Here is a 25,378-nt window from a genome sequence, read left to right on the forward strand (position 1 = left end):
GGCACAAGCTGAAGCTGAAGCCCTTTGAGTAATCTTTCCCTTGAGCACGACCTTAACACTCCTACCAAGTGCTAACTAGTCACTGCCTCCTACATAGAAGTATATGAAACATATCCTGTACTTAGCTACTCCCCCAGTCTTAATATTACTTGTCTTCCCACTGTCTCTACTAGTGGGAATTCTCTGTAGGACTTTGCTCCCTCTCTGGACACAAGTATTATCTTGTTGTCACCTCCAACCCTCCGCTCTGACTCAGAGCCATGCTCTGAGTATTTACTCTCACCTCTCTGACTCCACCAATCAACCCCCTTGCTCCCCTCCGTCCCAATAAACTTCCTCTGCCTCCTCCGCTCCGCTCCTAGTCAAATCACCACTAGCAGCACTTACCTCCTGACTGTTAGGTACCGTGCTGGCTCAAGAAGCAGAGGGGTCGGGCTTGGCTTCAGCTCTTGCGCTGCGCCCTTAGCTAAGTACGTGCCCCAAATTTGGAGCAGGTCCGACATTGTTCGACAATAGGACGAGTGGTCCGCTTAGGTCCACTTTGAGGGTTGGGAGGTAAGTGCTACTAGCGGCGGGCCGACTAGAAGCGGAGTGGAGAAGGCAGAGGATAATGTGGAAGGTGGAAAGGAGCAGGGGGAATACTTGATAGGGGCAGAGAAGTAAGGAGAAGACTTAGAGCACGGCTCTAAGTCGGAGCGGAGGGACAGAGGTGACAACAAGGTGAAACTTGTGTCCTGGAGGAGGCAAGGTCCTACTGAGAATTCTCACAAGTAGAAACTGCAAGAAGACAAGTAATATTAAGACTGAGGAAAAATATCTAAGTACAGGATATGTTATATAATTCTAGGTATGAGGCAGTGATCAGGATAACTATGTTGTAAAGCTATGTACCAAGGATATAATTTGTAAGTACTTACACAGGCGAAGACATGAGTCAGAGCGGATATCAGTATGTACACATTGGATCAGTGATCAAGTGGTAAGAGGAATTACCGGTGATCCGGAAGTAGGGTCTATGTACTGAAGGGGAAAGTATATATCTAAAAGGGGAAAGAGGTTCCAGTTGAATGGAGACATTATGGAAGAGGACCGGTTGGGCGGTTGAGCAGAAGCATAGGGGTGGGTGTGGATGATGATTGGATGGAGTGGAGGATGGATGGAGCGGAGGTGGTCAGAAAGCGGAGCAGATATTAATATCAGAGCTGTTAGGTACAGTGCCGGCTCAGGAGGCAGAGGGGTCAGGGCTTGGCTTCAGCTCTTGCGCTGCACCCTGAGCCGAGTACATGCCCTGAATTTGGAGCAGGTCCGACGGTAGGACGAGTGAATCACTTAGGTCCACTTTGAGGGTCGGGAAGTAAGAGCTACTAGCGGCAGGCTGACTAGGAGCGGAGCGGAGAAGGCGGGAAGTGATGCGGAGGGTGGATAGGAGCAGGGGGAATGTTTGGTAGGAGTGGGGAAGGCAGAGGATAATGCAGAGGATGGGAAAAGGTCAGAGGGAATATTGCAAGGGGTGGAGAAATAAGGGGAAGACTTAGAGCACGGCTCTAAGTCAGAGCGGAGGGTCGGAGGGTCGGAGGGTCGGAGGGTCGGAGGGTCGGAGGGTCGGAGGGTCGGAGGGTCGGAGGGTCGGAGGTGACAACAAGTTGAGACTTGTATCCAGAGGAGGCAAGGTCCTACTGAGATTTCTCACAGGAGGTGACTGCGAGAAGACAAGTAATATTAAGACTGAGGAAAATATCTAAGTACAGGATATGTTATATACTTCTATGTATGAGGCAGTGACCAGGATAACTATGTTGTAAAGCTATGTACCAAGGATATAATTTGTAAGTACTTACACAGGTGAAGACATAAGTCAGAGCGGATATCAATATGTACGTGTTGGATCAGTGATCGAGCGGTAATAGGAATTACCAGTGATCTGGAAGTAAGGGTCTATGTACCAAAGGGGAAAGGATATATCTAAAAGGGGAAAGAGGTCCAGTTGAATGGAGATGTTATGGAAGGGGACCGGTTGAGCGGTTGAGCGGAAATGTAGGAGCAGATGCGGACAATGATTGGATGGAGCAGAGGATGGATGGAGTGGAGGTGATTGGAAAGTGGAGTGGATATTGGTATTAGAGCAGTCGGATCAGGTATATGACACTGACCCACCAAGCGAACCAAAGTGGTTCACCCATCCTATTGTCAGACATTGTTGGACCCACTCCAAATTCGGGGCACGTACTCAGCTAAGGGTGCAGCGCAAGAGCTGAAGCCAAGCCCCTGACCCCTCCGCTTCTCCATTTGAGCACGGTCTCTAACACCCCTGCTTGCTGTCTTCTTGTTGTGGAGTGGTTTCAGCAGCCCATATGTATCAAATTTAATCAAATCAACACTCATGCAGCATTTCAGTTGTGACAGTATCAGGGTGCATATTCTGTGTTGCAGTGGCTGGATCAGTAACTCTGATCATCATCAAAACAGCTACACATAGCATTGTGTTCTGTCATATACGTGATCTGACCCCTCCACCAATATTAATATCCGCTCTGCCCAACATCCTACTTCCCCCATTATCCTACCACCTCTGCTCCGTCTGCCCTCTGCATGACCCAGTCAGCTTCAGCATCCGCTCCTATGGCTCCACTCAACTGTCTCGTCGGTTGCCTTCTGCATCATCCATTCTTGTCATATACCTGATCCGACCGCTCTAATATCAATATCTGCTCCACTTTCCAATCACCTCCACTCCATCCATCCTCCGCTCCATCCAATCATCGTCCGCATCTGCTCCTACGTTTCCGCTCAACCGCTCAACCGGTCCCCTTCCATAACATCTCCATTCAACTGGACCTCTTTCCCCTTTTAGATATATCCTTTCCCCTTTGGTACATAGACCCTTACTTCCAGATCACTGGTAATTCCTATTACCGCTCGATCACTGATCCAACACGTACATATTGATATCTGCTCTGACTTATGTCTTCACCTGTGTAAGTACTTACAAATTATATCCTTGGTACATAGCTTTACAACATAGTTATCCTGGTCACTGCCTCATACATAGAAGTATATAACATATCCTGTACTTAGATATTTTCCTCAGTCTTAATATTACTTGTCTTCTCGCAGTCACCTCTTGTGAGAATTCTCAGTAGGACCTTGCCTCCTCTGTACACAAGTCTCAACTTGTTGTCACCTCCGACCCTCCAACCCTCCTACTCCGACTTAGAGCCGTGCTCTAAGTCTTCCCCTTATTTCTCCACCCCTTGCAATATTCCCTCTGACCTTTTCCCATCCTCTGCATTATCCTCTGCCTTCCCCACTCCTACCAAACATTCCCCCTGCTCCTATCCACCCTCCGCATCACTTCCCGCCTTCTCCACTCCGCTCCTAGTCAGCCCGCCACTAGTAGCTCTTACTTCCTGACCCTCAAAGCGGTTCACTCGTCCTACCGTCAGACCTGCTCCAAATTCAGGGCATGTACTCGGCTAAGGGTGCAGCGCAAGAGCTGAAGCCAAGCCCTGACCCCTCTGCCTCCTGAGCCAGCACGGTACCTAACAGTAAGTCCAGAGGTCAGACATAGGGGGAGTTCAGTGGAACTCTGGAGGGTCAGGAGTAACTACCATAGGACCACTATGGACAAGTCTAGAGTAGAAACAGAATGGAGGTAGACTACCCTAAGGTAGAGCCAGAGATATAGTTCAAGGATTGAATCCAAAGACTCAGAGATGGACAGGAGGTAAACTCAAGTCCAGAGAGACAGGAACGAGCAGGAACTAAGATGATATTCAAACTGAGGAGGTACAGAGTTTTACAGGAGTTTATATACTGTAGGTATCAAGTAAGTAATCAGTCAGCATAGTGAAAAGCTATGTACAAGGCATGTGGAAAGTCCATTAGTAAGTATGTTAAGATCTTACAGCTTTTGAAATTAAATCATATTTCCCTTGTCTCTGAGCTCATCTGCAGCCGCATTGTCCACCTCAATGAAGAATGCCTCAGATACATTGCATCAGAGAGTGAGCTTGAAGTCAATGAAGATGAGATCAAGGATGATCAGATGCTTGCAGGACACATTCACCTTGGCTCCCTGCAGCCTCTCATTAGTTTTGCCCTAGTAGAGGAAGCATATTATTCAAATTGCACGTTTGCACACTTCCAGAAGAAGTTCACTATATTCCTCAATGACTTCCTCCCTTCCAACAATATACCATTGCCTAACAGTTTGACCTGGCTAAGACGAGCAGCTGAGGACACAGTCAGTTGCTTTTTTCTTATTCACCAATTTTAACCATATTTCTGGATAGCTTCAAGAATACTGCTACCTCAAAGTAAATTGCAAGTCCTTCATTGACTGGAAATCGGCCACCAAATACCTTAGATGTAACCCAAGTTTCTATGGCTGTGAATGGTGCAATTGTGCAATGATACATACCCATGACAAGGATGGCAATGACCAAAACATTTTTGTTCAATTACTATTCATGTTTAAGTATGTTGTTAGTGAGCGACTTTGGACCTTGCTCTAGTTCAGTCCATGGACTTCCCACTTGGTACACAATGTACTGCAGATCAGGATCTGCACCTCACTCGTCTTTGTGCATGACCCACAGCTTTATCTGAGTTTATTTCCCTTCATTCAATCATTCATGGTGCTCTACTTGTCCCTGATTATGACAGTAATACAGATTTTTTTGTTGTTGACTATGTGGATACAGATATGTTCCTCCACTCTTGAAGGAAATTCTTTTAGGTTAGTTGAATTGTTCCACTCTTACTGCCCTTTCCCATGCTGATCATTGTCTACAGTGCTATCGGTTGTCTGTAGGCACTGGATTTCAAATAGCCCCCAGATTGATGCTCCCCTTGGCTCTTTTCCTATCTTCATCTCATGCTCTCTGGCAATAACTCTCTCAGTGTTGAGCTTGGTCATGCCCACAAAGCCAAAACTCAGTCCCAGTTCAATGAACTGTCATATACCAGATTCAGCCACTCCCAACACCATTCATAGACTGTCCCTACTATTGGTCTGACCCTCTGTTTCCCTGTCCGCTCCATCCCTCCTTCTCCGACAATGCATGAAGAACATCTCAGCAGGACTAGCCCTGCTACCTCCACCCAACTCCACTCTGCTCCTCCAACACTACCCCTATATCCTCCAACACTATATCCCTACCATCCAACCCTATCTGGAGCTCCACTCCTCCACCCTATTGGTCCACCTGATCCTACTCCTACTCCCTCCATCATCTCCACTTTTCTGACCCACTTGGTTCCTTCAGTTTCTCTTGTGTTGCTCTACCTGACCGCCTCACTGGTCCACTCCTAGACTAGGAACCACTCAACTGGTCCTATCTCCTTTTAGTATCATAGTTCATCCCTTCGGATCACTGGTAATCCCTATACCCAAGCGATTATTGATCTGTCGCATACATACTGTTCTCTGAGCCCTTTCTTGTATGTCTCAGTCATCTTTCCAGTAATTCTGTACACTCAGCACATAGCCTTCTGCTATGCTATGCTAATTACTTAGAGTATATAAACATATGTACATCTGTCTGTACATCTTTAGTCTGAATATTACCTTTCCTAAGCCCTGCTCTTCTGTCCTTCGACTTAGGCTCAACCCTAAGTCAACTCCTGTTTGCTGGCCTAGGGGATTGACTCCCTAGGTCGGCCACCTTCTCCACTCGTCTGACTTCCCGTGCCTCTGCTGCCTTTCCCATGTGTCGGACATGTGGCTAATACTCTTGTACCTCTCTCCTCTGTATTTCCATCCTGTGTCGGACTTCATCCGAGCAGTCTCCTCCACTCCATTCCCACTGTTAGCTCCGACTGCAGTAGCCCTCCAACTCTCCCCTGTAGGGCAGAGCAATCTCCGCCTGACATTCCCACACTCACCCAGTAGTCTGTCGGCCCTCCTTCAGAGGACCTCCACTCCAACGTCCTGTCGGAGCTCATAGAAACTCAAGTCAGACTACAACCCAAAATTAGGGGCACATACTCAGGTAAGGGGCGCAGCACACGAGCTGAAGCCAAGCCCCTCAGACTCCGTCTTACCCCTTGAGCATGGTCTTAACATGAACAGGTAATAAGCTCCCTAACCCATAACCATGAACAGAGTGCTCGTGAGCCTCTCCAGCACATCTGGCATATGAAGCAGGTAAGCTTCTAAGTTCATAACTATCAATGAAGCACTCATGAGCTTCTTTAATGCACCTGGTATATGAAGCAGGTGAGCTTCCAAGCTCATCACTATAAACAGAGCACTCATGAGCTTCTCTAATGCACCAGGCATACAAGGCAGGTAAGCTTCCAAACTTACCACGACTGGAGCACTTGTGAGCTTCTCCAGTGCACCTGGCATACCAAGCATACCAAGCAGGACTCCTTTGACAGCCCTGTTATTATGTACTCTTCCCATGAACTTCCATTGTCTGGTGGAGACTGGCAGACTACTCCTTCAACAGGGCTGTGTTAAGACTGTGCTCAGGGGTAAGGCAGAGTCTGAGGGGCTTGGCTTCAGCTCATGCACTGCACCCCTTACCCGAGTATGTGCCCCTAATTTCGGAATGTAGTCTAACACGAGTTCTATGAGTTCTGACAGGACGTCGGAACAGGGGTCCTCTGAAGGAGGACCAACAGACTACTAGGTGAGCGCAGGAAAGTCGGGTGGGGGTTGTTCCACCCAACAGGAGAGAGGTTGAAGGCCACCACAGTCAGAACCAACAGTAGAAGCAGAGTGGAAAGGACTGCTCGGACAAAGTCCGAAGCAGAGCAGAATGAAGGGGACAGATGTAGCAGGGTGCTGGGATCAGTTCTGACGCGCAGGAAAGGCGGCCGATGCGCAGGGAGTCGGATGAGCAGAGGAATGGAGGAACAGGGGAATGGAGGAACAGCGGAACAGAGGAGTGGAGGAGCAGGGGAACAGAGGAGCAGAGGAGCGGAGGAGCAGGGGAGCAGGGGAGCAGGGGAGCAGGGGAGCAGGGGAGCAGGGGAGCAGGGGAGTGGGGGAGTGGGGGAGTGGGGGAGTGGGGGAGTGGGGGAGTGGGGGAGTGGGGGAGTGGGGGAGTGGGGGGAGCGGCCGACCTAGGGAGTCAATCCCTTAGGTCAGCAAACTGTTAAGGTTGTGCTCAAGGGGGAGGTTACTCAAAGGGCTTCGGCTTCAGCTCATGCGCTGCGCCCCTTACCCGAGTACATGCCCTTAATTTCTGGTGGGCAGAGGGGAAGTCCGATGGAAGTTCAGGGAGTTCTGGAGGACAAACATCGGTGGAGTTCGGCGGAACTCCAGAAGACTATGTGGGGACAGAGTAAGGCTACTACGGAAGTCTGGAGTAGAAACAGAACAGAGGTTAGACTACCCTAAGGTAGAGCCGGAGGATTAGTCCTAAGGTTTAACCCCTAAGACTCAGAGGTGGACAAGAGATGAGACTCAAGTCCAAAGATTGCAGGAATGAGCAGAACTAAGATGATATTCGAACTAAGGAGTTCCAGAGTATTACAGGAGCTTATATACTGTAGGTAACATGTAGGTAAATCAGTCAGCAAAGGTAAGGGCTATGTACGAAGCATGTGGAAAGTTTATTAGTAAGTGTAACTGTCATATACCTGATCTGACTGCTCCAATATTAATATCCGCTCCGCTTTCCAACCACCTCCGCTCCATCCATCCTCCACTCAGTCCAATCACAGTCCACATTCTGCTTCTACGCTTCCGCTCGACCGCCCATCCGATCCCTGTCCATAATTTCTCCATTCAACTGGAACCTCTTTCCCCTTTTAGATATATACTTTCCCCTTCGGTACATAGACCCTTACTCCTGGATCACCAGTAATTCCTATTACCGCTTGATCACTGATCTGACGCAAACATATTGATATCCACTCTGACTTATGTCTTCGCCTGTGTACAGTACTTACAAACTATATCCTTGGTACATAGCTTTACAACATAGTTATCCTGATCACTGCCTCATACATAGAAGTATATAACATATCCTGTACTTAGATATTTTCCCCAGTCTTAATATTACTTGTCTTCTTGCAGTTACTACTTGTGAGAATTCTCAGTAGGACCTTGCCTCCTCTGGACACAAGTTTCACCTTGTTGTCACCTCCAACCCTCCACTCCAACTTAGAGCCGCACTCTAAGTCTTCTCTTTACTTCTCCGCTCCTATCAAGCATTCCCCCTGCTCCTCTCCACCCTTTACACTATCCCCTGCCTTCTCTGCTCCACTCCTAGTCGGTCCGCCGCTAGTAGCTCTTACCCCCCGACCCTCAAAGCGGACCTAAGCAGACCACTTGTCCTACTGTTGGACAACATCGGACCTGCTCCAAATTCAGGGCATGTACTTGGCTGAGGGTGCAGTGCAAGAGCTGAAGCCAAGCCCCAACCCCTCTGCTTCCTAAGCCGGCATGGTACCTAACAGTAACAGATCAAAGCAGTGAAGTTGGAAATGAAGTAAGAATGGACGGATCAGTAAGCATAGCGGAAAGGACATAACCAATAACCGGATCAATAGCTATTCTAAAAGGAGATAGGGGTGAGTCCGGAGATGGGAGCAGAGCGCTGGGCAAAATAACAGGATGGAGGACTGGACTTTAGTGGTGGGGTTCTGGAATTCCAGATCCGGAGGTATGGGATATGACACACCAGTTTGCCCTTAATCTAGTATCATTCTTGCATCAACAATTTATTAATAATGTACATGTCTTAATGTGATACCCTTGACCCTGCTTAAAGGTGAGCTATTAATTTATTACCTCAAAGTAACAATGACTTCATTATTCATCAGTGCCTCATTGTTGCACATACAGGATAGCACATGTTCAAACTACCAAATTCACCACAATGCACTACATAATCAAATGGTGTGTGACACATATTCAGAACTGATATAAGGGACAGTCTAAACTGAATTCTGCACACACAGCTCAAACCTTCCCTTGCTCTTGTTACCCTATTAGCATGTCTCAGCACCATGTACCAGAGGATATTGAAGTCATGGAGAGCAGCTCCACTGCAGGCTTTGATTCTGACTCTGACAACTTGTCATCAGATTCAGACAAGGCACTCATGAAGTTTTGTGCTGCTGTTGTGTCTTTATGGGACAATGCTTTAATTGCAGACCTTCATAAGGTAAGTGCTGTCTCAATCTTTTCTGGGTGTGTTACAGTCTCTAAGTTGGCTATCCAGGCGCTAGAAACTGCACAGAAGCTGCTGTTGAATATGCAAGGCCAACAGTGGGAGTTCTTGAAGCAGAATGTGCTTCTGGAAACTTCAGCAGCCAAAGGTCAGAAGAGACTCACTTGTAATGAACTCGAGCTAGCTGTCAAGAAAGAGGCTATAAGGCTGTTGGGATGCAAGTACTCAATCACACATTGCTTATAGATCAACTCTCAGATTTTTCCCTTGCGCGCATGTCCCAACATTGACATCAACAGTAAGGAGCGCTGGCTGTCTCTACTTTCAATTGAAGATGGTGTGAAAGCCGAGTTGTTCTTGTTCATTCCTGAAGCAGATCGTGAAATGATGAATCACAAGCACTTCAGTAGTCATGTCAGTGCAGTTGATGTCCTTAGTTTTGAGACCCTATCTGACTTCTTCAGTTTGTGAAAAGTATTGGTAATGTTTATCTGAAATGGTTTCAGACATCAAGACATGTGCCAGAGCTATCTTTGGTTTGAATCCTGAGTTCTTCCTTTGAGGTTATGATTGAGGCTCACAAGAAGAATGTCACATCCTTATCCATTCTTCTCATGGCTCCTACACCAAGTTTGCTCCTGTATTGTTCCCCTGTCCAAATAGTCTCTCACACAATGACTTCCTGAAGTTAGTGGTGCTGGTTAAGGTACTTTCTTTCATATTCTCTAGTGCTTATGATGAGGGTCTAATAATAAGTCATGCCTCACATTACAGTGGCTCAAAAAACTGTCCGCATGTTTTCACATTTTTCACTATCTATGATATTGTGTGAGAATGTACAAACACATCAAGGACATGCTGGTACCATATTGTAGTACTACTTCAGGGCTTCCAATTGAGCCCTATGGCGTGGGAATTGGTCGAGATATGGTGGAGATATGAGGCTTACAAAATGATGACTCATGCAGACAGTTTTTTGACTCAAGTATTTTACAGTGATAATCAGGTATTCTAGTACATTGTGTGACCTCCCTTGGCTTTAATTACTGCCTCTATCCTTCTAGGCATACTCTCAATCAATTTCTGGCAATATTCTGCTGTAATCCTTGCCCATTCCACTGCTACTCTCTCCCATAGCTCCTATACTCCTTTAGGGGGGGTTTCATAGGCTTGAAGCATCTTCTTGAGTATTCCCCAGAGATGTTCAATGACATTGACATCAGGGGACTGTGCTGGTCAGTCAAGAACATTGATATTATGTTCTTTAAACCATTGTCTGGCTCTCCTAGATGTGTGCTTGGGATCATTATCCTGTTGGAAAATGATGTCTTCTTCATCAATCCCTGAGTCAGCTATGCTAGGCAGCAAGTGGTCATTTAGAATGTCCACATACTGCTCAGCATCCATCCTCCCCTCAACTTCAGTGGGCATACCCACACCATTCCATCTCATACAGCCCCATACCATTAGAGAACCTCCTCCAAATCTGACAGCCTCACTAACCTCTCTGTCTGTTAGAAAATCCCTCTTCTTTTTCCATACATATACCTTCCCATCTGACCCAATCCTATTGATTTTGGTCTCATCTGAACATATAACATGCTTCCAGTCCTCTACAGTCCAGTTTTGATGGGCCAAGCCAAAGGTAGTCTTTTCAGCCTATGTTTAATAGAGATAAGAGGCATTTCTTCTTTGTTACTGTCTTGAGATGAGCTGCCTTGAGAACATTCCTCACAGTTTGTGAAGAGACAGTGGTGGTGATGGTGGAATTGGTATAATGGGTGGCTTGGAGGGCATTATTAGCCTTTCCTGTAGTGATATGTTGGATGATAGCCCCCTTATTAGCAGAGGTGGACGTCCTCCACAAGAGTTTTCCTTGTCCAGGTGGCTTTCTTTGATACACTTGGCTGCAGTAGACTTGCATACTTCAGTTCTAGAGGAAATTTGATGAGCAGAGAGGCCAGCATAGGACAAAGAGAAGATATTATCCCTTTGAGTAGAGGAGACGGCTTTCATGGTAATTATGACCATGACACATGAGACATTCTGGTTTATATAGTTAGATATAGTTTTAAGAGTATGCCTAGAAGGATAGAGGCAGTAATTAAAGCCAAGGGAGGTCACACAATGTACTAGAATACCTGATTATCACTGTAAAATACTTGAGTCAAAAAACTGTCCGCATGAGTCATCATTTTGTAAGCCTCATATCTCCACCATATCTCGACCAATTCCCACGCCATAGGGCTCAATTGGAAGCCCTGAAGTAGTACTACAATATGGTACCAGCATGTCCTTGATGTGTTTGTATATTCTCACACAATATCATAGATAGTGAAAAATGTGAAAACATGTGGACAGTTTTTTGAGCCACTGTAGATCCTCAAAGTGTCCATCCATGGCAAAACTTCATTGTCCTCCAGCGTGCAACGCTCTAAAACAAAGGTCAAGATCTGGAATTTACAAACCACAACACTAGGCATAATTGCTGCCACTGCAATTGTCATAAGTCACTCACCTTCATGTCAGAGTATCCATCACTTAATATTCTCTTACCCAAGGCTATCTACATGGTTTCAGGTGACAAGGAACTGCTTGAAACTGGCCAGACAACTAAAATCTCATATTGTGCCTACCACAAATTTTACTACAAACACCTGATGATGGGAGGTGTCTGGGCATGCCAGGTTCCTGTATTCTTCAACCAGGCCCTATTTCCATCTACTTCCTCACTCACTCCTGCTCCTGTTCTGAATGAAGGGGACCCAGCTCAGTCATGGGAATTAGACTTTGAACGTGCCATAGACAAGGGAGGAGAGCCGCCAGTGATTAGTCATTACTTCCAATGCTCTCCCTGCAAGTACTCCCCCTTCTCTGATGAGATCATCATCTGTCACGCCCAATCTCATGGCAGGACCTGTTATACAACCAGATCTGAATCCAGCTGCTATTTTGAATCCTTCTGAATCAAACTCAATCTCTACTGCAATGGAAGCTCTTGCTTTGGCACATGGTCAAGAGAATATTGATGAGCCAGTAGCTGATGATTCTGGTGTTTTAGCCACAACAAAACCAAAACCAAAATGGAAAGGGAAAGGGAAGCAGGCTGCCACTGCTGTTGCTGATGGAGATTTATCAGCTAATACTGGAGTTCAGAGGTCTAACAGGCATGGCAAGGAAATTTAAATAGGTTATAGCTTTGACTGTCATTTTTTCTGTATACATTGTTGTACATTGCCCTTACACTTAGAGCATTGCAATGCAATTGTCCTCCAATGACAAGAATCTTATTACTAATAAGCACATTGAAACTCATTTGAAATTTCTTTGTAAGCATCTGAATTCAGTTTCAACTTCTTTTAAGCTGAACTCATTGATATTCTAATGAGTCTGACTGAATCAGACTTGTTGTCATCATTCAACGGAACCACTCAAGTTCACTTTTAATTCTGAATCTGAGTCTATTACAGTGTGTCATGCTGTCCCAGCACATTGTCAGTGACCCTGGACCAATGACATTGTCTATTGTTGCTTCAGATCTAAGTGTCCTATTGATGACATCGACAGTTACTGCTATTGATACTGTAAGTCAAATTTTTGGCAATTCAGATGATGATGGACATCTAATTAATTTTTTTTAAAATTCTGACTCATTCACAGGTCATTTCAACCACCATAGGCCCACCTCAAAACCTCTCAGTCACTGACGAGCTCTTGGATTTACAGTGTCTGATGACACAGACAACCTCCAACTCCCAGCCTTACAAATACATTCCCTTGACAACACTTGACTTATCCACATCCACCCTCCTTAACACTTCCACATCCCAGATATCCACCATGCTTGCCGCTTCCATGGCTGATACAATGTCTACCCTCAATGCATCTGCTATATGGCGTATATTGCCTGACAATCACTACTGCCCTGATTCAGAAAATCATACTGGTAAGTCTCTAACCTCAATTTTACTAAAAGCTGAATGACGAAGTTCTCCCGATACCATGTGTTTTGAAACAGAAGTATTAATGAGATCTCTATTTCTTACATTTGGATTCTTGCTGTTGCAAATATTATCATATTTCAACCATTAGGAGTTACAGTACATCATAATGCATTGAAATCCAATATTTATTATCATCATTTTTAGACACTCTTGAAATTGTCACCAGTAGGATTGAAATAGACCTTGAAGCTTTGCAAGGAGACCTCAGTATTGCTTATGTTTTCCTCTGTAGTAATACTTACAAATTGAACACTCAGCACATAGCCTTATGCTATGGACTACTGATCACTGCCTCCTTACTTAGAAGTATATAAACATATCATGTACTTAGCTGGTAGCCTCAGTCTTAATATTACTTGTCTTCCCTCAGTCTCTACTAGTGGGAATTCTCTGTAGGACTTTGCTCACTCCTGACACAAGTCTCATCTTGTCATCACCTCTGCTCCTCCACTCCAACTTAGAGCCATGCTCTAAGTTAAACTACTCTTACTTCCCTCCATCCAATAAACCAATTCCCTTGTCCCCTTCCACTTCAACTCACTTCCCCCACTCCATCCACCCCACTCCTAGTTGGCCTACCAGCTGGTAAATTGAGCCCTTTCAAGCTATTGTGGGATATTCCAACCAAAAATAGATTTTTCTGACACAGCATGCATCAGCCAAACCAAACTGTAACCACACTGCACCATCAGTGCAGTTCACAGTTTGGAACTGGTTTGGGCAGTTCTGAACTGCACCCCAGCAACTTTAGGTCTACATGTGGGATATGATGGTTGTGTTCATTTCAATGTGCTTGGTTCACACATCTGTTCATAGCCACACAATGATTTTTATTTGCTTTTAAAGGGGAAAAATACATTAGACAGCAAGCAGGAGACTTAGAACACAGTGTGGTGCTATTGAGGCACTGCAAATGTGTGAGGCAGCACTGTAAAGTGCCAGTAAGGTGGTGCATGCCATGTACAGAGGGCATGAGAATCTTCACAACATTAACAGTCAATTTTTTAAAGTTTTTGAGGTGTCACACTTTATACACTCTACCCTGCTAAAATACTACTTTACTGCACTTTACAATCATTTTCCCAGCCAGCTACACATGCATTTTACCTGATGTACGCGCACCCACTCCTGCCTTTCTCAGCCACAAGGGATTTAACCCAATTGGGACACATGATTGAGATCATGTGATGTCTCATGCTAGCCAAGCATGTTGACAGTTGGACCTATACTTGTACGCTTTGGTTCAAATATTAATTTAAATTAAATTGAGGGGGAGGAGGAAGCAACCACTCAATAGATTCATTCAACGGCTGTAATATACATAGGCTGAGAACTGACAAGAACATGAATTGAAGCCAAGAGCACTAGAATAAGTTGACTACAGAGAAAGACCAGTTATGATATTTGTAAGTTGAGAGTGGTGATTTGGATTGTGGGAGTTCAATCAGGTGCAGCAGCAGACTGCACTCGCTGCGAGGACACGTCATCAATGCCAGCAAGTGTTGAACATCAGAAGCTCACCTGTCTGGCTCCTGCATCTGAATCATGAGTGATTTTGATGGGACACTTTGTCATACCCCAACGGCCAATGCACTCCTTCGAACAGCAGTATGTGCACGTCCAAGCCTTCCATTTCTTTGCTGTTCTTGGTTCTTCATCAGCTGGGTTTGGTGGAGCAGGACTGTTTTCAGGACACCTGATTCCCAGCTATTGTGCTACCTGAAGTGGCTGGCTCATGCCGATCGGTGTAACAGTATTGTACAGCAGATTGTGCAAGCCAGTGATCCACAAGCACCTTCTGCAGTTGCCATGGATTGGCATCAGACAGGTGAGGGATTTGATAGCTGAGCAACTGTTTCTGAGAGCAGCTGAGGCAGTGCAGCTGAGACTGTGGGCGGAGAACCTGTCTGGGAAGTGAGGAGAGAACAGATCTGCTTGGTTGCAGCAACACTGAGGTTCCCAGACATTTTTTTGTTGGTGTAGTCAAGCCAGGTCTTCTAGTAACCACTTAGGTGCTCTGGTAGCTGAAGTAAGACCTTGTGTTAGGTACCGTGCCAGGCTCAAGAAGTGGAGGGGTCGGGGCTTGGCTTCAGCTCTTGTGCTGCGCCCTTAGCTGAGTACGTGCCCTGAATTTGGAGCGGGTCTGACGTTGTCCGACAATAGGACGAGTGGACCAGCTTTGGTCCACTTTGGGGGTCGGGAGGTAAGTGCTAATAGTGGTGGGTTGACTAGGAGCGGAGCAGAGAAGGCGGAGGATAATGCAGGAGGGTGGATAGGAGCAAAGGGGATTATTGATAGAGGCAGAGAAGTAAGGGGAAAGACTTAGAGCGCGGCTCTAAGTCAGAGCAGAAAGTTGGAGGTGATAACAAGATGAAACTTGTGTCCAGAGGAGGCAAGGTCCTACTGAGAATTCTCACAAGTAGTAACTGCAAGAAGACAAGTAATATTAAGACTGGGGAAAATATCTAAGTACAGGATATGTTATATACTTCTATGTATGAGGCAGTGATCAGGATAACTATGTTGTAAAGCTATGTACCAAGGATATAATTTGTAAGTACCTACACAGGTGAAGACATAAGTCAGAGCGGATATCAATATGTACGCATCGGATCAGTGATTGAGCGGTAAAAGGAATTACCGGTGATCCAGGAGTAAGGGTCTATGTACCGAAGAGGAAAGTATATATCTAAAAGGGGAAACCGGTTCCAGTTGAATGGAGGCGTTTTATGGAAGGGGACCGGTTGGGTGGTCGAGCGGAAGTGTAGGGGTGGATGCGGACGATGATTGGACAGAGCAGAGAATGGTTGGAGCGGAGGTAGTCGGAAAGTGGAGTGGATATTGATATTAGAGCGGTCGGATCAGGTATATGACACACTCCACCTTCATCTCCGTACTGCCCACTATCTCCTTTTAGAATAACTGTTCTCTGGCTACTGGTTATGTTCTTTCCACTATGCTTACTGATCTGTTCCATTTGTGCTTCATCTCTGACTTCACTGCTTTGATCTGTTATGCACTTACTAATACTTTCCACATGCTTCATACATAGCTTCTACCTTGCTGACTGATTTATTTACTTACATGATACCTACAGTATATAAATCCCTGTAATACTCTGGAACTCCGCAGTTCAAATATCATCTTAGTTCTGCTCATTCCTGCTTCTCCGGACTTGAGTCTAACCTCTTGTCTACCTCCGAGTCTTAGGGTTAAAACCTTAGGACCAAACCCCCAGCTCTACCTTAGGGTAGTCTACACTCTGTTCCATCTCTACTCCGGATTTGTCCACAGTAGCCTTACTCTGTTCTCTCCCAGCCTTCTGGAGTTCTGCTGAACTCCCCCTGCGTCTGACCTCCAGACTTCCCTAGACTTCTGTCAGACTTCCTCTCTGACCCTTGGAAATTAAGGGCACATACCCAGGTAAGGGGCACAGTGCACGAGCTGAAGCCGAAGCCCTTTGAGTTGTCTTCCCCTTGAGCACAACCTTAATATACTCCGAGCCTCCTGCCAACTCAAACATAGTAGTATCAGCTCACCTTATAGAATATTGTCAACCCATCTGCATGCATGTTCATATCAGATGCGAGCACAGTAAAGTTTGGTGATTGCAAGCGAGAAAAATGTAGGGATGTGTCAGCATACAGTTGGAAAAGGGCACATTCATTTTACATATGGATGGGAAGGACAGCAAAATGAGTGCCCTGGTGCTGGCTGAGAAAATCATGTTGAGGTTTCTGCTGTTCTGAAAACACATGACTGTAGGGGAGCATTGAAAAGTGTGTTTGAGTGTTGCCATTGAATGGTAGAATGCTGAATGACTCCGCAGTGCATCGGTAGTTGTTTGCATTAACTCACTGACCATATCCAGCCTGCAGGTCACAATTGAAGTGCCATGATGTGCCTTCAAGGAGAGTAGAGACACGGTTCTTCAATGAAACATCAAAATGTCCAACATATGAATGTCCAGTATGATTTTCAGTGCCAACCTGTACATCGAACAATGTGTTGTGCCAGTGAGTATCACAATTGAATCATTTTGTGAGAATTATGCACCTGCATGTTGTGGCACGCAGCATAGTCCAGAATCATGTTGACGGCTTGACAGGCTGACATGTTGAAGGACATGAATCACTGAATAATGTTCTGGTGCACTCCACCCTCTAAGTCATTTGTTCCACAACAACAGTGATACAGGGTGAGGTTATTCTTGTCTTTTCCAACCTTGTAGTAAAGAGATATGCCTGGTGGATCTGAATAGTAACCACCCTAAATATGCTCAAGAATTTTCTTTGTGACCTCCCATGCTTTGTCATTGAACAGTGGCTGCGCCATCGTGGAATCCTTGAGAGGGCCAAATGTTTTGATGACAGCTGCTACACAGCTGAGCAGAATCTCTGGTGGGGGCACATAGCGTCAGACATGAGCCAGGACCCACTTCAGCTTTGAAACCAGTTTAGCTTCATAACTGGTATTTGACTTTTGGAGAACAGCTTCAACTGTGTGTTTATCTCCAGGATCAGTGAAAAAGATGGCAGCACTAAGTGCATGTGTCATATACCCGATTCAGCCACTCCCAACACCATTCATAGATGTCCCTACTATTGGTCCGACCCCCTGTTTCCCTGTCCGCTCCATCCCTCCTTCTCCGACAATGCACAAAGTGCATCTCCTGCTACCTTCACCCGACTCCACTCCACTCCCCCGACACTACCCCTATTTCCTCCGACACCATATCCCTACCCTCCAACCCTATCTGGAGCTCCGCTCCTCCACTCCATTGGTCCGACCAATCCTACTCCCTCCACCATCTCCGCTTTTCCGACCCACTCGGTTCCTCCAGTTTCTCTTGTATCACCTCACCCAACTATTAGTCCGCCCAACCACCTCACTGGTCCACTCCTAGACTAGGTACCACTCAACTGGTCCTATCTCCATTTAGTATCATAGTTCCTCCTTTTGGATCACCGGTAATTCCTATACCAGAGTGATTGCTGATCTGTCGCATACATACTGTTCTCCGAGCCTTTTCTTGTATGTCTCAGTCATCCTTCTTGTTAGGTACCGTGCTGGCTCAGGAAGCAGAGGGGTCGGGGCTTGGCTTCAGCTCTTGTGCTGCGCCCTTAGCTGAGTACGTGCCCCAAATTTGGAGTGGGTCCGACATTGTCCGACGATAGGACGAGTGGACCGCTTAGGTCCACTTTTGTTAAGGTCGTGCTCAAGGGAGAGGTTGCTCAAAGGGCTTCGGCTTCAGCTTGTGCGCTGCACCCCTTACCCAAGTACGTGCCCTTTAATTTCCGGGGGACAGAGGGGAAGTCCAACAGAAGTCCAGGGAGTTCCAGAGGACTTAGTGTCGGTGAAGTTCGGCGGAACTCCGGAAGGCTTATGCGGGGACAGAGTAAGGCTACTATGGAAGTCCGGAGTAGAAACTGAACAGAGGTTAGACTACCCTAAGGTAGAGCCGGAGAAGTAGTCCCAAGGTTTAACCCCTAAGACTCAGAGGTGGACAAGAGATGAGACTCAAGTCCGGAGATTGCAGGAATGAGCAGAACTAAGATGATATTCAAACTGAGGAGTTCCAGAGTATTACAGGAAGCCAATCTTAGGGCTGTAACAAAGAAGAAAAAGCCTCTTCTTTCCATCACTCATAGGAAGAGAAGACTAGCCTTTGCCCTAGCCCATCAAAACTGGACTGTAGAGGACTGGAAGCAGGTCATAAGGTCAGATGAGACTAAAATCAATAGAATTGGGTTAGATGGGAAGGTACATGTGTGGAAAAAGAAGGGGGGCCCTCTTACAGACAGAGAGATTAATGGAACTCTCAAGTTTGGAGGAGGTTCTTTAATGGTATGGGGATGTATGGGGTGGAATGGTGTGGGATTGCTTGCAGAAGTTGAGGGGAGGATGGATGCTGAGCAGTATATGGATATCCTCCATTATCAGCCTTTCCTGTGGTGATATGTTGGATAATGACCCTCCTATCAGTAGAGGTGAGTTTGGATGGACGACCTCCACTGGAGTTTTCCTTGTCTGGGTGTCATTCTTTGATGAGGTTGGCTACAGTAGACTTACATAAACCAGTTCTAGAGGCTATTTGACAAGTAGAGAGGCCAGTAGTAGACAGAGAAAGGATATTATCCCTTTGAGCAGAGGAGATGGTTTTCATGGTGATTATGACTATGATATATGGGACACACTTCATTATATACTTAGAGATAGGTTTAATAATGTCATAATGACACCACTTCATAATTTATTTAATAGTGGCATGACTTTATGGTGTCATAACTAATGATTTATATAATTTTAATCTAGGGTCAAAAAACTGTCCACATGAGTCATCATTTTGTAAGGCTTATAGTGCCACCACATTACCATAAATTCCCACAGGAAAGGGCTCAAATTCATGCCCCAAAGGAGTACTACAGAGTACCCCACTGGCATATCCCCGGTCTACCTGTCCATTCATATACAATAATGTAAATAGTGAAAATAGCACAAACATGTGGACAGTTTTTTAAGCCACTGTAGATGGCGAGCATGTTCGGAGGTGATTGGCTTGACATAAGATGATAAATGGAACTTTGCCAAATTCGGAGAGTGGTGTGGGAGTGTGCAACTGCAGGAGGGAGCCAGATATCATATATGCTGGAACTAAAACTTCCCGCACAACCATAACAACACGAGTCTTTGTCACATTTATTCCATGGAATGTGGCAGGTCGATCAAGGGCAATGACACCTCTTGCAATCTCTCATCCATCTGGGGCAAACATCATGACTGGTGTCCCTCCTGGTGTCAAGCTACTGACAGGCTGAGGTGTGCCTATGGTGTGAAGGGTAGAGTAGATGTTCCATACAGCAAATACATCCAGTGTGGCATGGTTCACAAAAACCTCAGCAAGAATTTTATTGCCCCAAGATGTGCTGATGCAAATATGTGATTCTCTAGGAAGCTGATGGCAAAGGATAATTGCACTCAGCATTGGGAGGGTTGTGCACCCTCTTGGGGCTGCATTGCACCACTTTGCCAGTGTTGTGAGGTCAACATGTCCAGCAAAGGGTGCCAATTGAACAGCTGCTGAACAATCTCCATGCAGCCTCTTGAAGTCAGCACCAATATTAATGCCAATTTTGGTGTATGTTGGGGACTGCAAGAATGTTGTGAGCCCATGGGGAAGGGAGATAAGTCCATCCCACATGAAGTGGACAGTCTATGCAAATGAAATCAGATTTCCTTTCAACACAAATATCAGGGTGGTTGCACACCTGGATCAAGTACACAACCTTCTGATATGCAAACTCAAGCAGGGCCACTCGGCCAAAGACACCTGTCCTTGTGTCAACAGGCCACTGCATGCCAAAAGCAGTGGCGACAGGAGAAGCTTCAGTATGCTGATTCATGATAAGGTTGAACCGCAAGTTGATCTGGTGTGTGTTTGTGAGGTGGACAATCTCCCAGTCAGATGGGAGTACGAGAGCTGTGAGTGCAGCAATTGGTTCAACAGGGGTAACACTGATAGAAAGTGAAGGGAATATTGAGAGCAGCTTGTCCCTGTCAGCACGAATGTTGTCCGTGAATACCACCTTGGGTTCTGGGTGCCCATAGTCACGAAGTGATGGCAGAATGGCCTGCAAGACAGGAGCCCAACCATCATGGGCCTTTGATGGTGTGAATGTCATGCCACATATCTCAGAGTACTCGTTGAGGAAAGTATGAAGTGCAGCAAAAAAAGCCACACCACCCTGCTTCTTCATTTGCTTAATGACCTAAAGCCACAAAAATGAGACTCTCGATTGAAAAATCAATGCTGTCCAATCCATACCTTAAAGGAATGGTCATGTTTCAATATATTAGCAGGGCATGAAGAGATAATTTGCTGAAGCTCAGGAGCCTCGTCCTCGACCATCATGTCATAGAAGCGTCCAAAGTAACCTGAGGATGGGACATGACCAGCATAACCTTCACGGTCACTGAATTCACCAAATGGCTCCTTGCTCGTCCAACAGTCTCCCAGAGAGCCAACACTGTGATCAGCAACCATCTCCAAAAATTGGCATTGGAGCTGGTCAAAACAATGATAGTGGAGTGCTTGGACGACTGTGGTGAATACATGTGGACCCACACCTCCCCGAGAGAACTCTCGCAGTAGCATAGCAAGGTGGTCTGTGAGTCCACCACAGTGTGTGAGGCAGAAGGTGAAATGGTCTGATATGACAGGGGGGAGTACTGCAAGGATAGACGGGCTACAGCTTTGGTAGTTCTTGCAACAACCCTTGTGCCCGCAGCAATATCGAAATCCAATGATAAAAATGTTACGATTGACATCAACCACCCATCATGGGCTATCAACAAAACCATGTTTCTGCAGATACACTACTGATGTCTTCGAGCCTTCCTGTTTGGCCTCCTTGCATGCTGGGCATGGTATGCGATCCACCAAAAGATGCGGCAGCCACAGAAAGTAACGAGGCTGGTGGAAAATGCCAGCTGCAGATCCATCATATGAAGCTCGTGCTGCAAGAAAGCAGTTTTCTGCTCCGTCGTAGAAGGAATAGCGGTCGTAACATGTGGGCATTCTTGACGAATTGTGTTTCATTTCGTGGATCAACCAGTCCCACACTCGTAGATAGTCATTCTTTAGCCACGTCGGCATAGATGAACGAGGCTGTCCAGGTGTTCGACCATCACTGGTAGTACCCGAAGTACCTGCATCCACAGTATGGCTGGTTTCCGCCTGCTCTCCATCTGGCATGTCTTCATCATTCCAGGGCATGAACTCATGCTCAAGCTCACGCGTACTATCCTCTTCATCGTCATCATCATCGCCACCTCCGGTCATTGCACCTGCAACCAGGTCAGAGCCATAAGGGTTGTCGACAGTGGGGAGGGACCATTGCGAAGGTGGTGTGCGAGGAGATGCACTGCTAGCTGAGGGAAGGGGCGAGACTGTGCGGTATGGTAAGGACGTGGCCGGATTCACAGTAGTGCCGGTAAGCTCAGGTTCCGGGAGACGCGGGAAGGATGAGCTACTAACATAGTGATGGGGTGAGACTGTGCGGGACGGTAAGGACTCTGGCAGATTCATGGGACGGTTGGGAGAGCTCGCAAGCTCGCGTTCCCGCAGGAGTGGCTGAACGGCCTGATCGTGGCCAGGAAGCCCTGCTGCAGGAAGGGGGAGGGGTGACACAAGGTCCACGCGTGTACCAGGAGTTCGAGGTTGGGCTGACGGCAATTGACCACTATTCTCGTGATCTTAAGCCGATACTGACGCGACTGAAAAGGAAGTCAGTGTCGAGTAGGGATGCAGGTGAAAAAACGGTACATACCATGGTCACTCGCAGGTGCTACAGCTTCGGAGTGGCTACTATTACTGCAGTTTGGGACAATAGCGAGCTTGCCAAATGCCGTTGTCAATTTCGTTGACTCAGATGTGATGGTGCAGAGGGAGTGTTCGAGCTGGGGTTGGGATTGTCACGGCGACTGGTGCTGGTGCTGGTGCTGGTCACGGACACTCCGTGGCTAGTTGCCGTGTCGTTTGCTGCTAAAATGATCAGCTTAAGTGTCAGTCACACTAACAAAGCGCTAATCACTTACCATCTTCAGTATCATGGCGCTGTCTCGGTTGAGGTGCACGCCCATCCTTTCTGGGACGTCCAACGCCCGTCGTGCCGGGCTTATTCTTTGTGCCCCTTGGGCGCCCATGGCCGCGTTTAGGCACCTCGGACATGAAGGGTGTGGGAATGAAAGCAATGAGAGAAGCTTTCGAAGTCGACGACAGTCGGACGAACTTCAGGCAGGCAAAGGCAAAGGTAGAAATTATTACCGGTCCGGGCGGCTCCGTTAGGACCTAACCAGCGTACAAGTATAGAGCTACCGCCAGCGTGTTTGAGATACTGTATTATAATGGAAGAACAGTGTACACGTATGCCATGTAGGCATGATATGTATCATCACAGTCAAACAACCCCATATTTTCAAGTTTTGAGCTGCGCACGCAAGTTTTGCTCCAATGGGCCTCGAGCACGAATAAACTGTACATAAGCTCCATCCCTGCGCGTCAAACGAGTCAAAATAGAAATATGACCAGACAACCTGAAAGGATACGCACTGCAACACTCTCTTCTCCTCCTTGAGCTTCATGTAATCCTCACGAGCCACATTCGTGAAGCCCCACTTCTTCGAGACAATGATTTTCTGGCGGCCGGGGAACTTGTAGCGTGCACGGCGGAGAGCCTCCTGGATGACGGCCGAGTTGGAGTCCTTGCAACGGATAGAGAGGATGATCTGGCCGATATTGACACGGGCGACGGTGCCGTAGGGCTTGCCCCAAGCACCACGCATACCAGTTTGTAACCTGCACGAAAAAATGTAAGTGTCACCGCACGAATTCACACCCGAGTCACATACCTATCAGCGCCAGCACAACTCAACATCTTGTTAATGCGGATGACGTGGAATGGGTGCACACGGACACGCATGTGGAACGAATCCTTTCCAGACGTCTTGGTGACGTACTTGTTGGCGCAGATGCGGGCTGCTTCGAGTGCCTCGGAGCTCAACTGCTCGTACTCATCAGAGACGAGATGGCAACAGAAGGGGAATTCGTCGACGGAGGCACGTTTCCGGCCGAGATCGAAGATCCTAATCTGTGGGGAGGTGAGGATTTGGGTGACTAGGCATGGGCGACCAAACCTTGGAATCAGGGACACCACGGTTGTACCGCGATTTGGGGTAGGGCTTGTTCTTGCAGTAACGGTAGCAGCGGGCGGGACGACGGCCCATTGTTGTAATCTGCGACGCGAGAGAAAAGTAATTGTGATCAGTACCTGCCTGTTCCAACGGAACAACATCCAAGGCAATTGGACGGCATCCACCCCAACCACTCGTAATCCACCGCTCCTTCCAGTTCAAATCACATCCAACCAATCATCCTGACAGAATAATGCGGAACAGCGACACTCACATGCCACACGGGGGGATCTTGACGGTGAGTGTGATGTGCGGTGGTGCACAGACCGTCGTCCAGCCCCTTCGGTAACCTTAGATAATCAAGCTGACTTTGAACTTACTAACGAAATCCATACGGTAATTAAAGATGTTTATAGACTTTTGCCAGTTGCCTCGAACTTGGCAATAGTAATCCATGTATCAATATAAAAAACAACATCGAAGACACACCGAGCTTGCGCTAGTTCCTTTATCACTCCGTCACCAGTCACAGTAAGCCTATCTCCCGAAGTGATTGCATAGCTTGCATTTAGGTAGTATCATATGCGAGCAAATCATACAGAGGACAAGAAGAATAATGCAATAAAACCCATCTAACCACGCTTCTTTGACACACCGACAGTCTTCCCGCGACGGCCTGAACGACGCTCGAAAATCAGATAACAGCGAGCCAGAACGAGCAGCCTTACCAGTAGTTTTTGTGTGCTGACCACGCACCCGCAGGCCCCAGAAGTGTCTTAGACCACGGTGGGCCCGAATCTTCTTCAATCGCTCGAGGTCATCACGCAACTTGGAATCAACACCGTTAGACAGGATCTGGGAGTCCTTGCCGTCTACAATGTCCTTCTGTCTGTTCAGGAACCAAGTCGGGATTTTGAACTGAGTAGGATTTTGGATAATCGTGACGATACGCTCAAGCTCGTCAGAGTTCAATTCACCGGCACTGTACAATTATGTGAACGAGTTGCGTACCATAGAGTGGAAACACATACCGCTTATTGAGGTCAACATCTGCCTTCTTACAAACAAGGTTGGAGTAGCGACGCCCGACACCCTTGATCTCTGTCAGAGCGTACATAATTTTGCGCTTTCCGTCAACATTCGTGTTGAGCAAACGCAGAATGTGCTGAGGAGATCGTAAGTCGAAAACAGACACAAACCTGAGGGAAACGGACCTGAAATTGCTGATGTGCTTCAGGGACAACGAGGGACATGATGGAAGCGTTCTGCAGGTAAAGATTCGGTAAATCCGTGTTATCCACAGGGAAACCCGTCCATCCAGCGAAAAACCAGACAAGATCTGGCTCAAAAATCTTCTAATTCATCGCAGCCGGGCAATGTGCTTCCTAATGAATGGCTGCGTGCATGAAAATAAGCTCACCTTTGTTCAATCGGTCCTCAGGATAGCCTTGACACTGGGTATGACAGCGAGCGAAGGGTGAACGGCTGAGAACACCGGCAAATTCCGGTATCCGCGGTCACGTGGCCCATGTTACATTCGTGTGCCACTGA

General features: G+C 46.8%; 7 protein-coding genes across 7 annotated transcripts; 3 read left to right on the forward strand and 4 right to left on the reverse strand.

Annotated features, from left to right (window-relative positions):
- Positions 1 to 3,856: 3,856 nt before the first annotated feature.
- On the forward strand, positions 3,857 to 4,723 carry EDB91DRAFT_1058197 (uncharacterized protein; the record flags this gene model as incomplete). The annotated part of the gene is made up of 3 exons (XM_041314138.1): positions 3,857 to 4,243; positions 4,293 to 4,488; positions 4,599 to 4,723. 3 exons carry the CDS (start codon positions 3,857 to 3,859, stop codon positions 4,721 to 4,723), a joined length of 708 nt encoding a protein of 235 aa, XP_041173782.1.
- A 4,231-nt stretch (positions 4,724 to 8,954) lies between these two features.
- Positions 8,955 to 9,693, forward strand: EDB91DRAFT_1251820 (uncharacterized protein; the record flags this gene model as incomplete). Its single annotated transcript, XM_041323429.1, has 4 exons — positions 8,955 to 9,125; positions 9,183 to 9,317; positions 9,378 to 9,594; positions 9,638 to 9,693. The coding sequence occupies 4 exons, from the start codon at positions 8,955 to 8,957 to the stop codon at positions 9,691 to 9,693; spliced, it is 579 nt and encodes a 192-aa protein (XP_041173783.1).
- A 1,960-nt stretch (positions 9,694 to 11,653) lies between these two features.
- EDB91DRAFT_1084794 (uncharacterized protein) lies at positions 11,654 to 12,317 on the forward strand (the record flags this gene model as incomplete). The annotated part of the gene is made up of 2 exons (XM_041315818.1): positions 11,654 to 11,963; positions 12,046 to 12,317. 2 exons carry the CDS (start codon positions 11,654 to 11,656, stop codon positions 12,315 to 12,317), a joined length of 582 nt encoding a protein of 193 aa, XP_041173784.1.
- A 7,572-nt stretch (positions 12,318 to 19,889) lies between these two features.
- Positions 19,890 to 21,290, reverse strand: EDB91DRAFT_1251822 (uncharacterized protein; the record flags this gene model as incomplete). Its single annotated transcript, XM_041323430.1, has 3 exons — positions 19,890 to 20,348; positions 20,404 to 20,904; positions 20,961 to 21,290. The coding sequence occupies 3 exons, from the start codon at positions 21,288 to 21,290 to the stop codon at positions 19,890 to 19,892; spliced, it is 1,290 nt and encodes a 429-aa protein (XP_041173785.1).
- A 91-nt stretch (positions 21,291 to 21,381) lies between these two features.
- On the reverse strand, positions 21,382 to 22,708 carry EDB91DRAFT_676274 (uncharacterized protein). Its single transcript, XM_041328063.1, has 2 exons — positions 22,465 to 22,708; positions 21,382 to 22,411 (listed from the first exon to the last, which is right to left on the reverse strand). Exon 2 carries the CDS (start codon positions 22,221 to 22,223, stop codon positions 21,474 to 21,476), a length of 750 nt encoding a protein of 249 aa, XP_041173786.1. The 5' UTR covers positions 22,224 to 22,411; positions 22,465 to 22,708; the 3' UTR covers positions 21,382 to 21,473.
- Positions 22,483 to 22,995, reverse strand: EDB91DRAFT_676147 (uncharacterized protein). The gene is made up of 2 exons (XM_041328062.1): positions 22,733 to 22,995; positions 22,483 to 22,676 (listed from the first exon to the last, which is right to left on the reverse strand). Exons 1-2 carry the CDS (start codon positions 22,863 to 22,865, stop codon positions 22,549 to 22,551), a joined length of 261 nt encoding a protein of 86 aa, XP_041173787.1. The 5' UTR covers positions 22,866 to 22,995; the 3' UTR covers positions 22,483 to 22,548.
- Positions 22,996 to 24,235: 1,240 nt separating this feature from the next.
- EDB91DRAFT_1226633 (ribosomal protein S13) lies at positions 24,236 to 25,370 on the reverse strand. Its single transcript, XM_041320990.1, has 4 exons — positions 25,042 to 25,370; positions 24,859 to 24,992; positions 24,556 to 24,809; positions 24,236 to 24,503 (listed from the first exon to the last, which is right to left on the reverse strand). The coding sequence occupies exons 1-4, from the start codon at positions 25,078 to 25,080 to the stop codon at positions 24,460 to 24,462; spliced, it is 471 nt and encodes a 156-aa protein (XP_041173788.1). The 5' UTR covers positions 25,081 to 25,370; the 3' UTR covers positions 24,236 to 24,459.
- Positions 25,371 to 25,378: the final 8 nt, after the last annotated feature.

The sequence above is a fragment of the Suillus paluster genome (assembly GCF_016628075.1).
Source record: "Suillus paluster strain FC165 chromosome Unknown EDB91scaffold_59, whole genome shotgun sequence".
Lineage (NCBI taxonomy): Eukaryota > Fungi > Basidiomycota > Agaricomycetes > Boletales > Suillaceae > Suillus > Suillus paluster.

What these genes read in the sequence shown, in the direction of transcription:
- EDB91DRAFT_676274 (XM_041328063.1), bottom strand. Translation starts at nt 22,223, where the DNA reads ATGAATCTGCCAGAGTCCTTACCGTCCCGCACAGTCTCACCCCATCAC.
- EDB91DRAFT_676147 (XM_041328062.1), bottom strand. Translation starts at nt 22,865, where the DNA reads ATGTCCGAGGTGCCTAAACGCGGCCATGGGCGCCCAAGGGGCACAAAG. An exon ending in GCGCCATGATACTGAAGATG is followed by an intron (nt 22,677 to 22,732) that starts GTAAGTGATTAG and finishes TCATTTTAGCAG; the next exon opens with CAAACGACACGGCAACTAGC.
- EDB91DRAFT_1226633 (XM_041320990.1), bottom strand. Translation starts at nt 25,080, where the DNA reads ATGTCCCTCGTTGTCCCTGAAGCACATCAGCAATTTCAG. An exon ending in GATGTTGACCTCAATAAGCG is followed by an intron (nt 24,810 to 24,858) that starts GTATGTGTTTCC and finishes ATAATTGTACAG; the next exon opens with TGCCGGTGAATTGAACTCTG. An exon ending in TCAGCACACAAAAACTACTG is followed by an intron (nt 24,504 to 24,555) that starts GTAAGGCTGCTC and finishes AGCGTCGTTCAG; the next exon opens with GCCGTCGCGGGAAGACTGTC.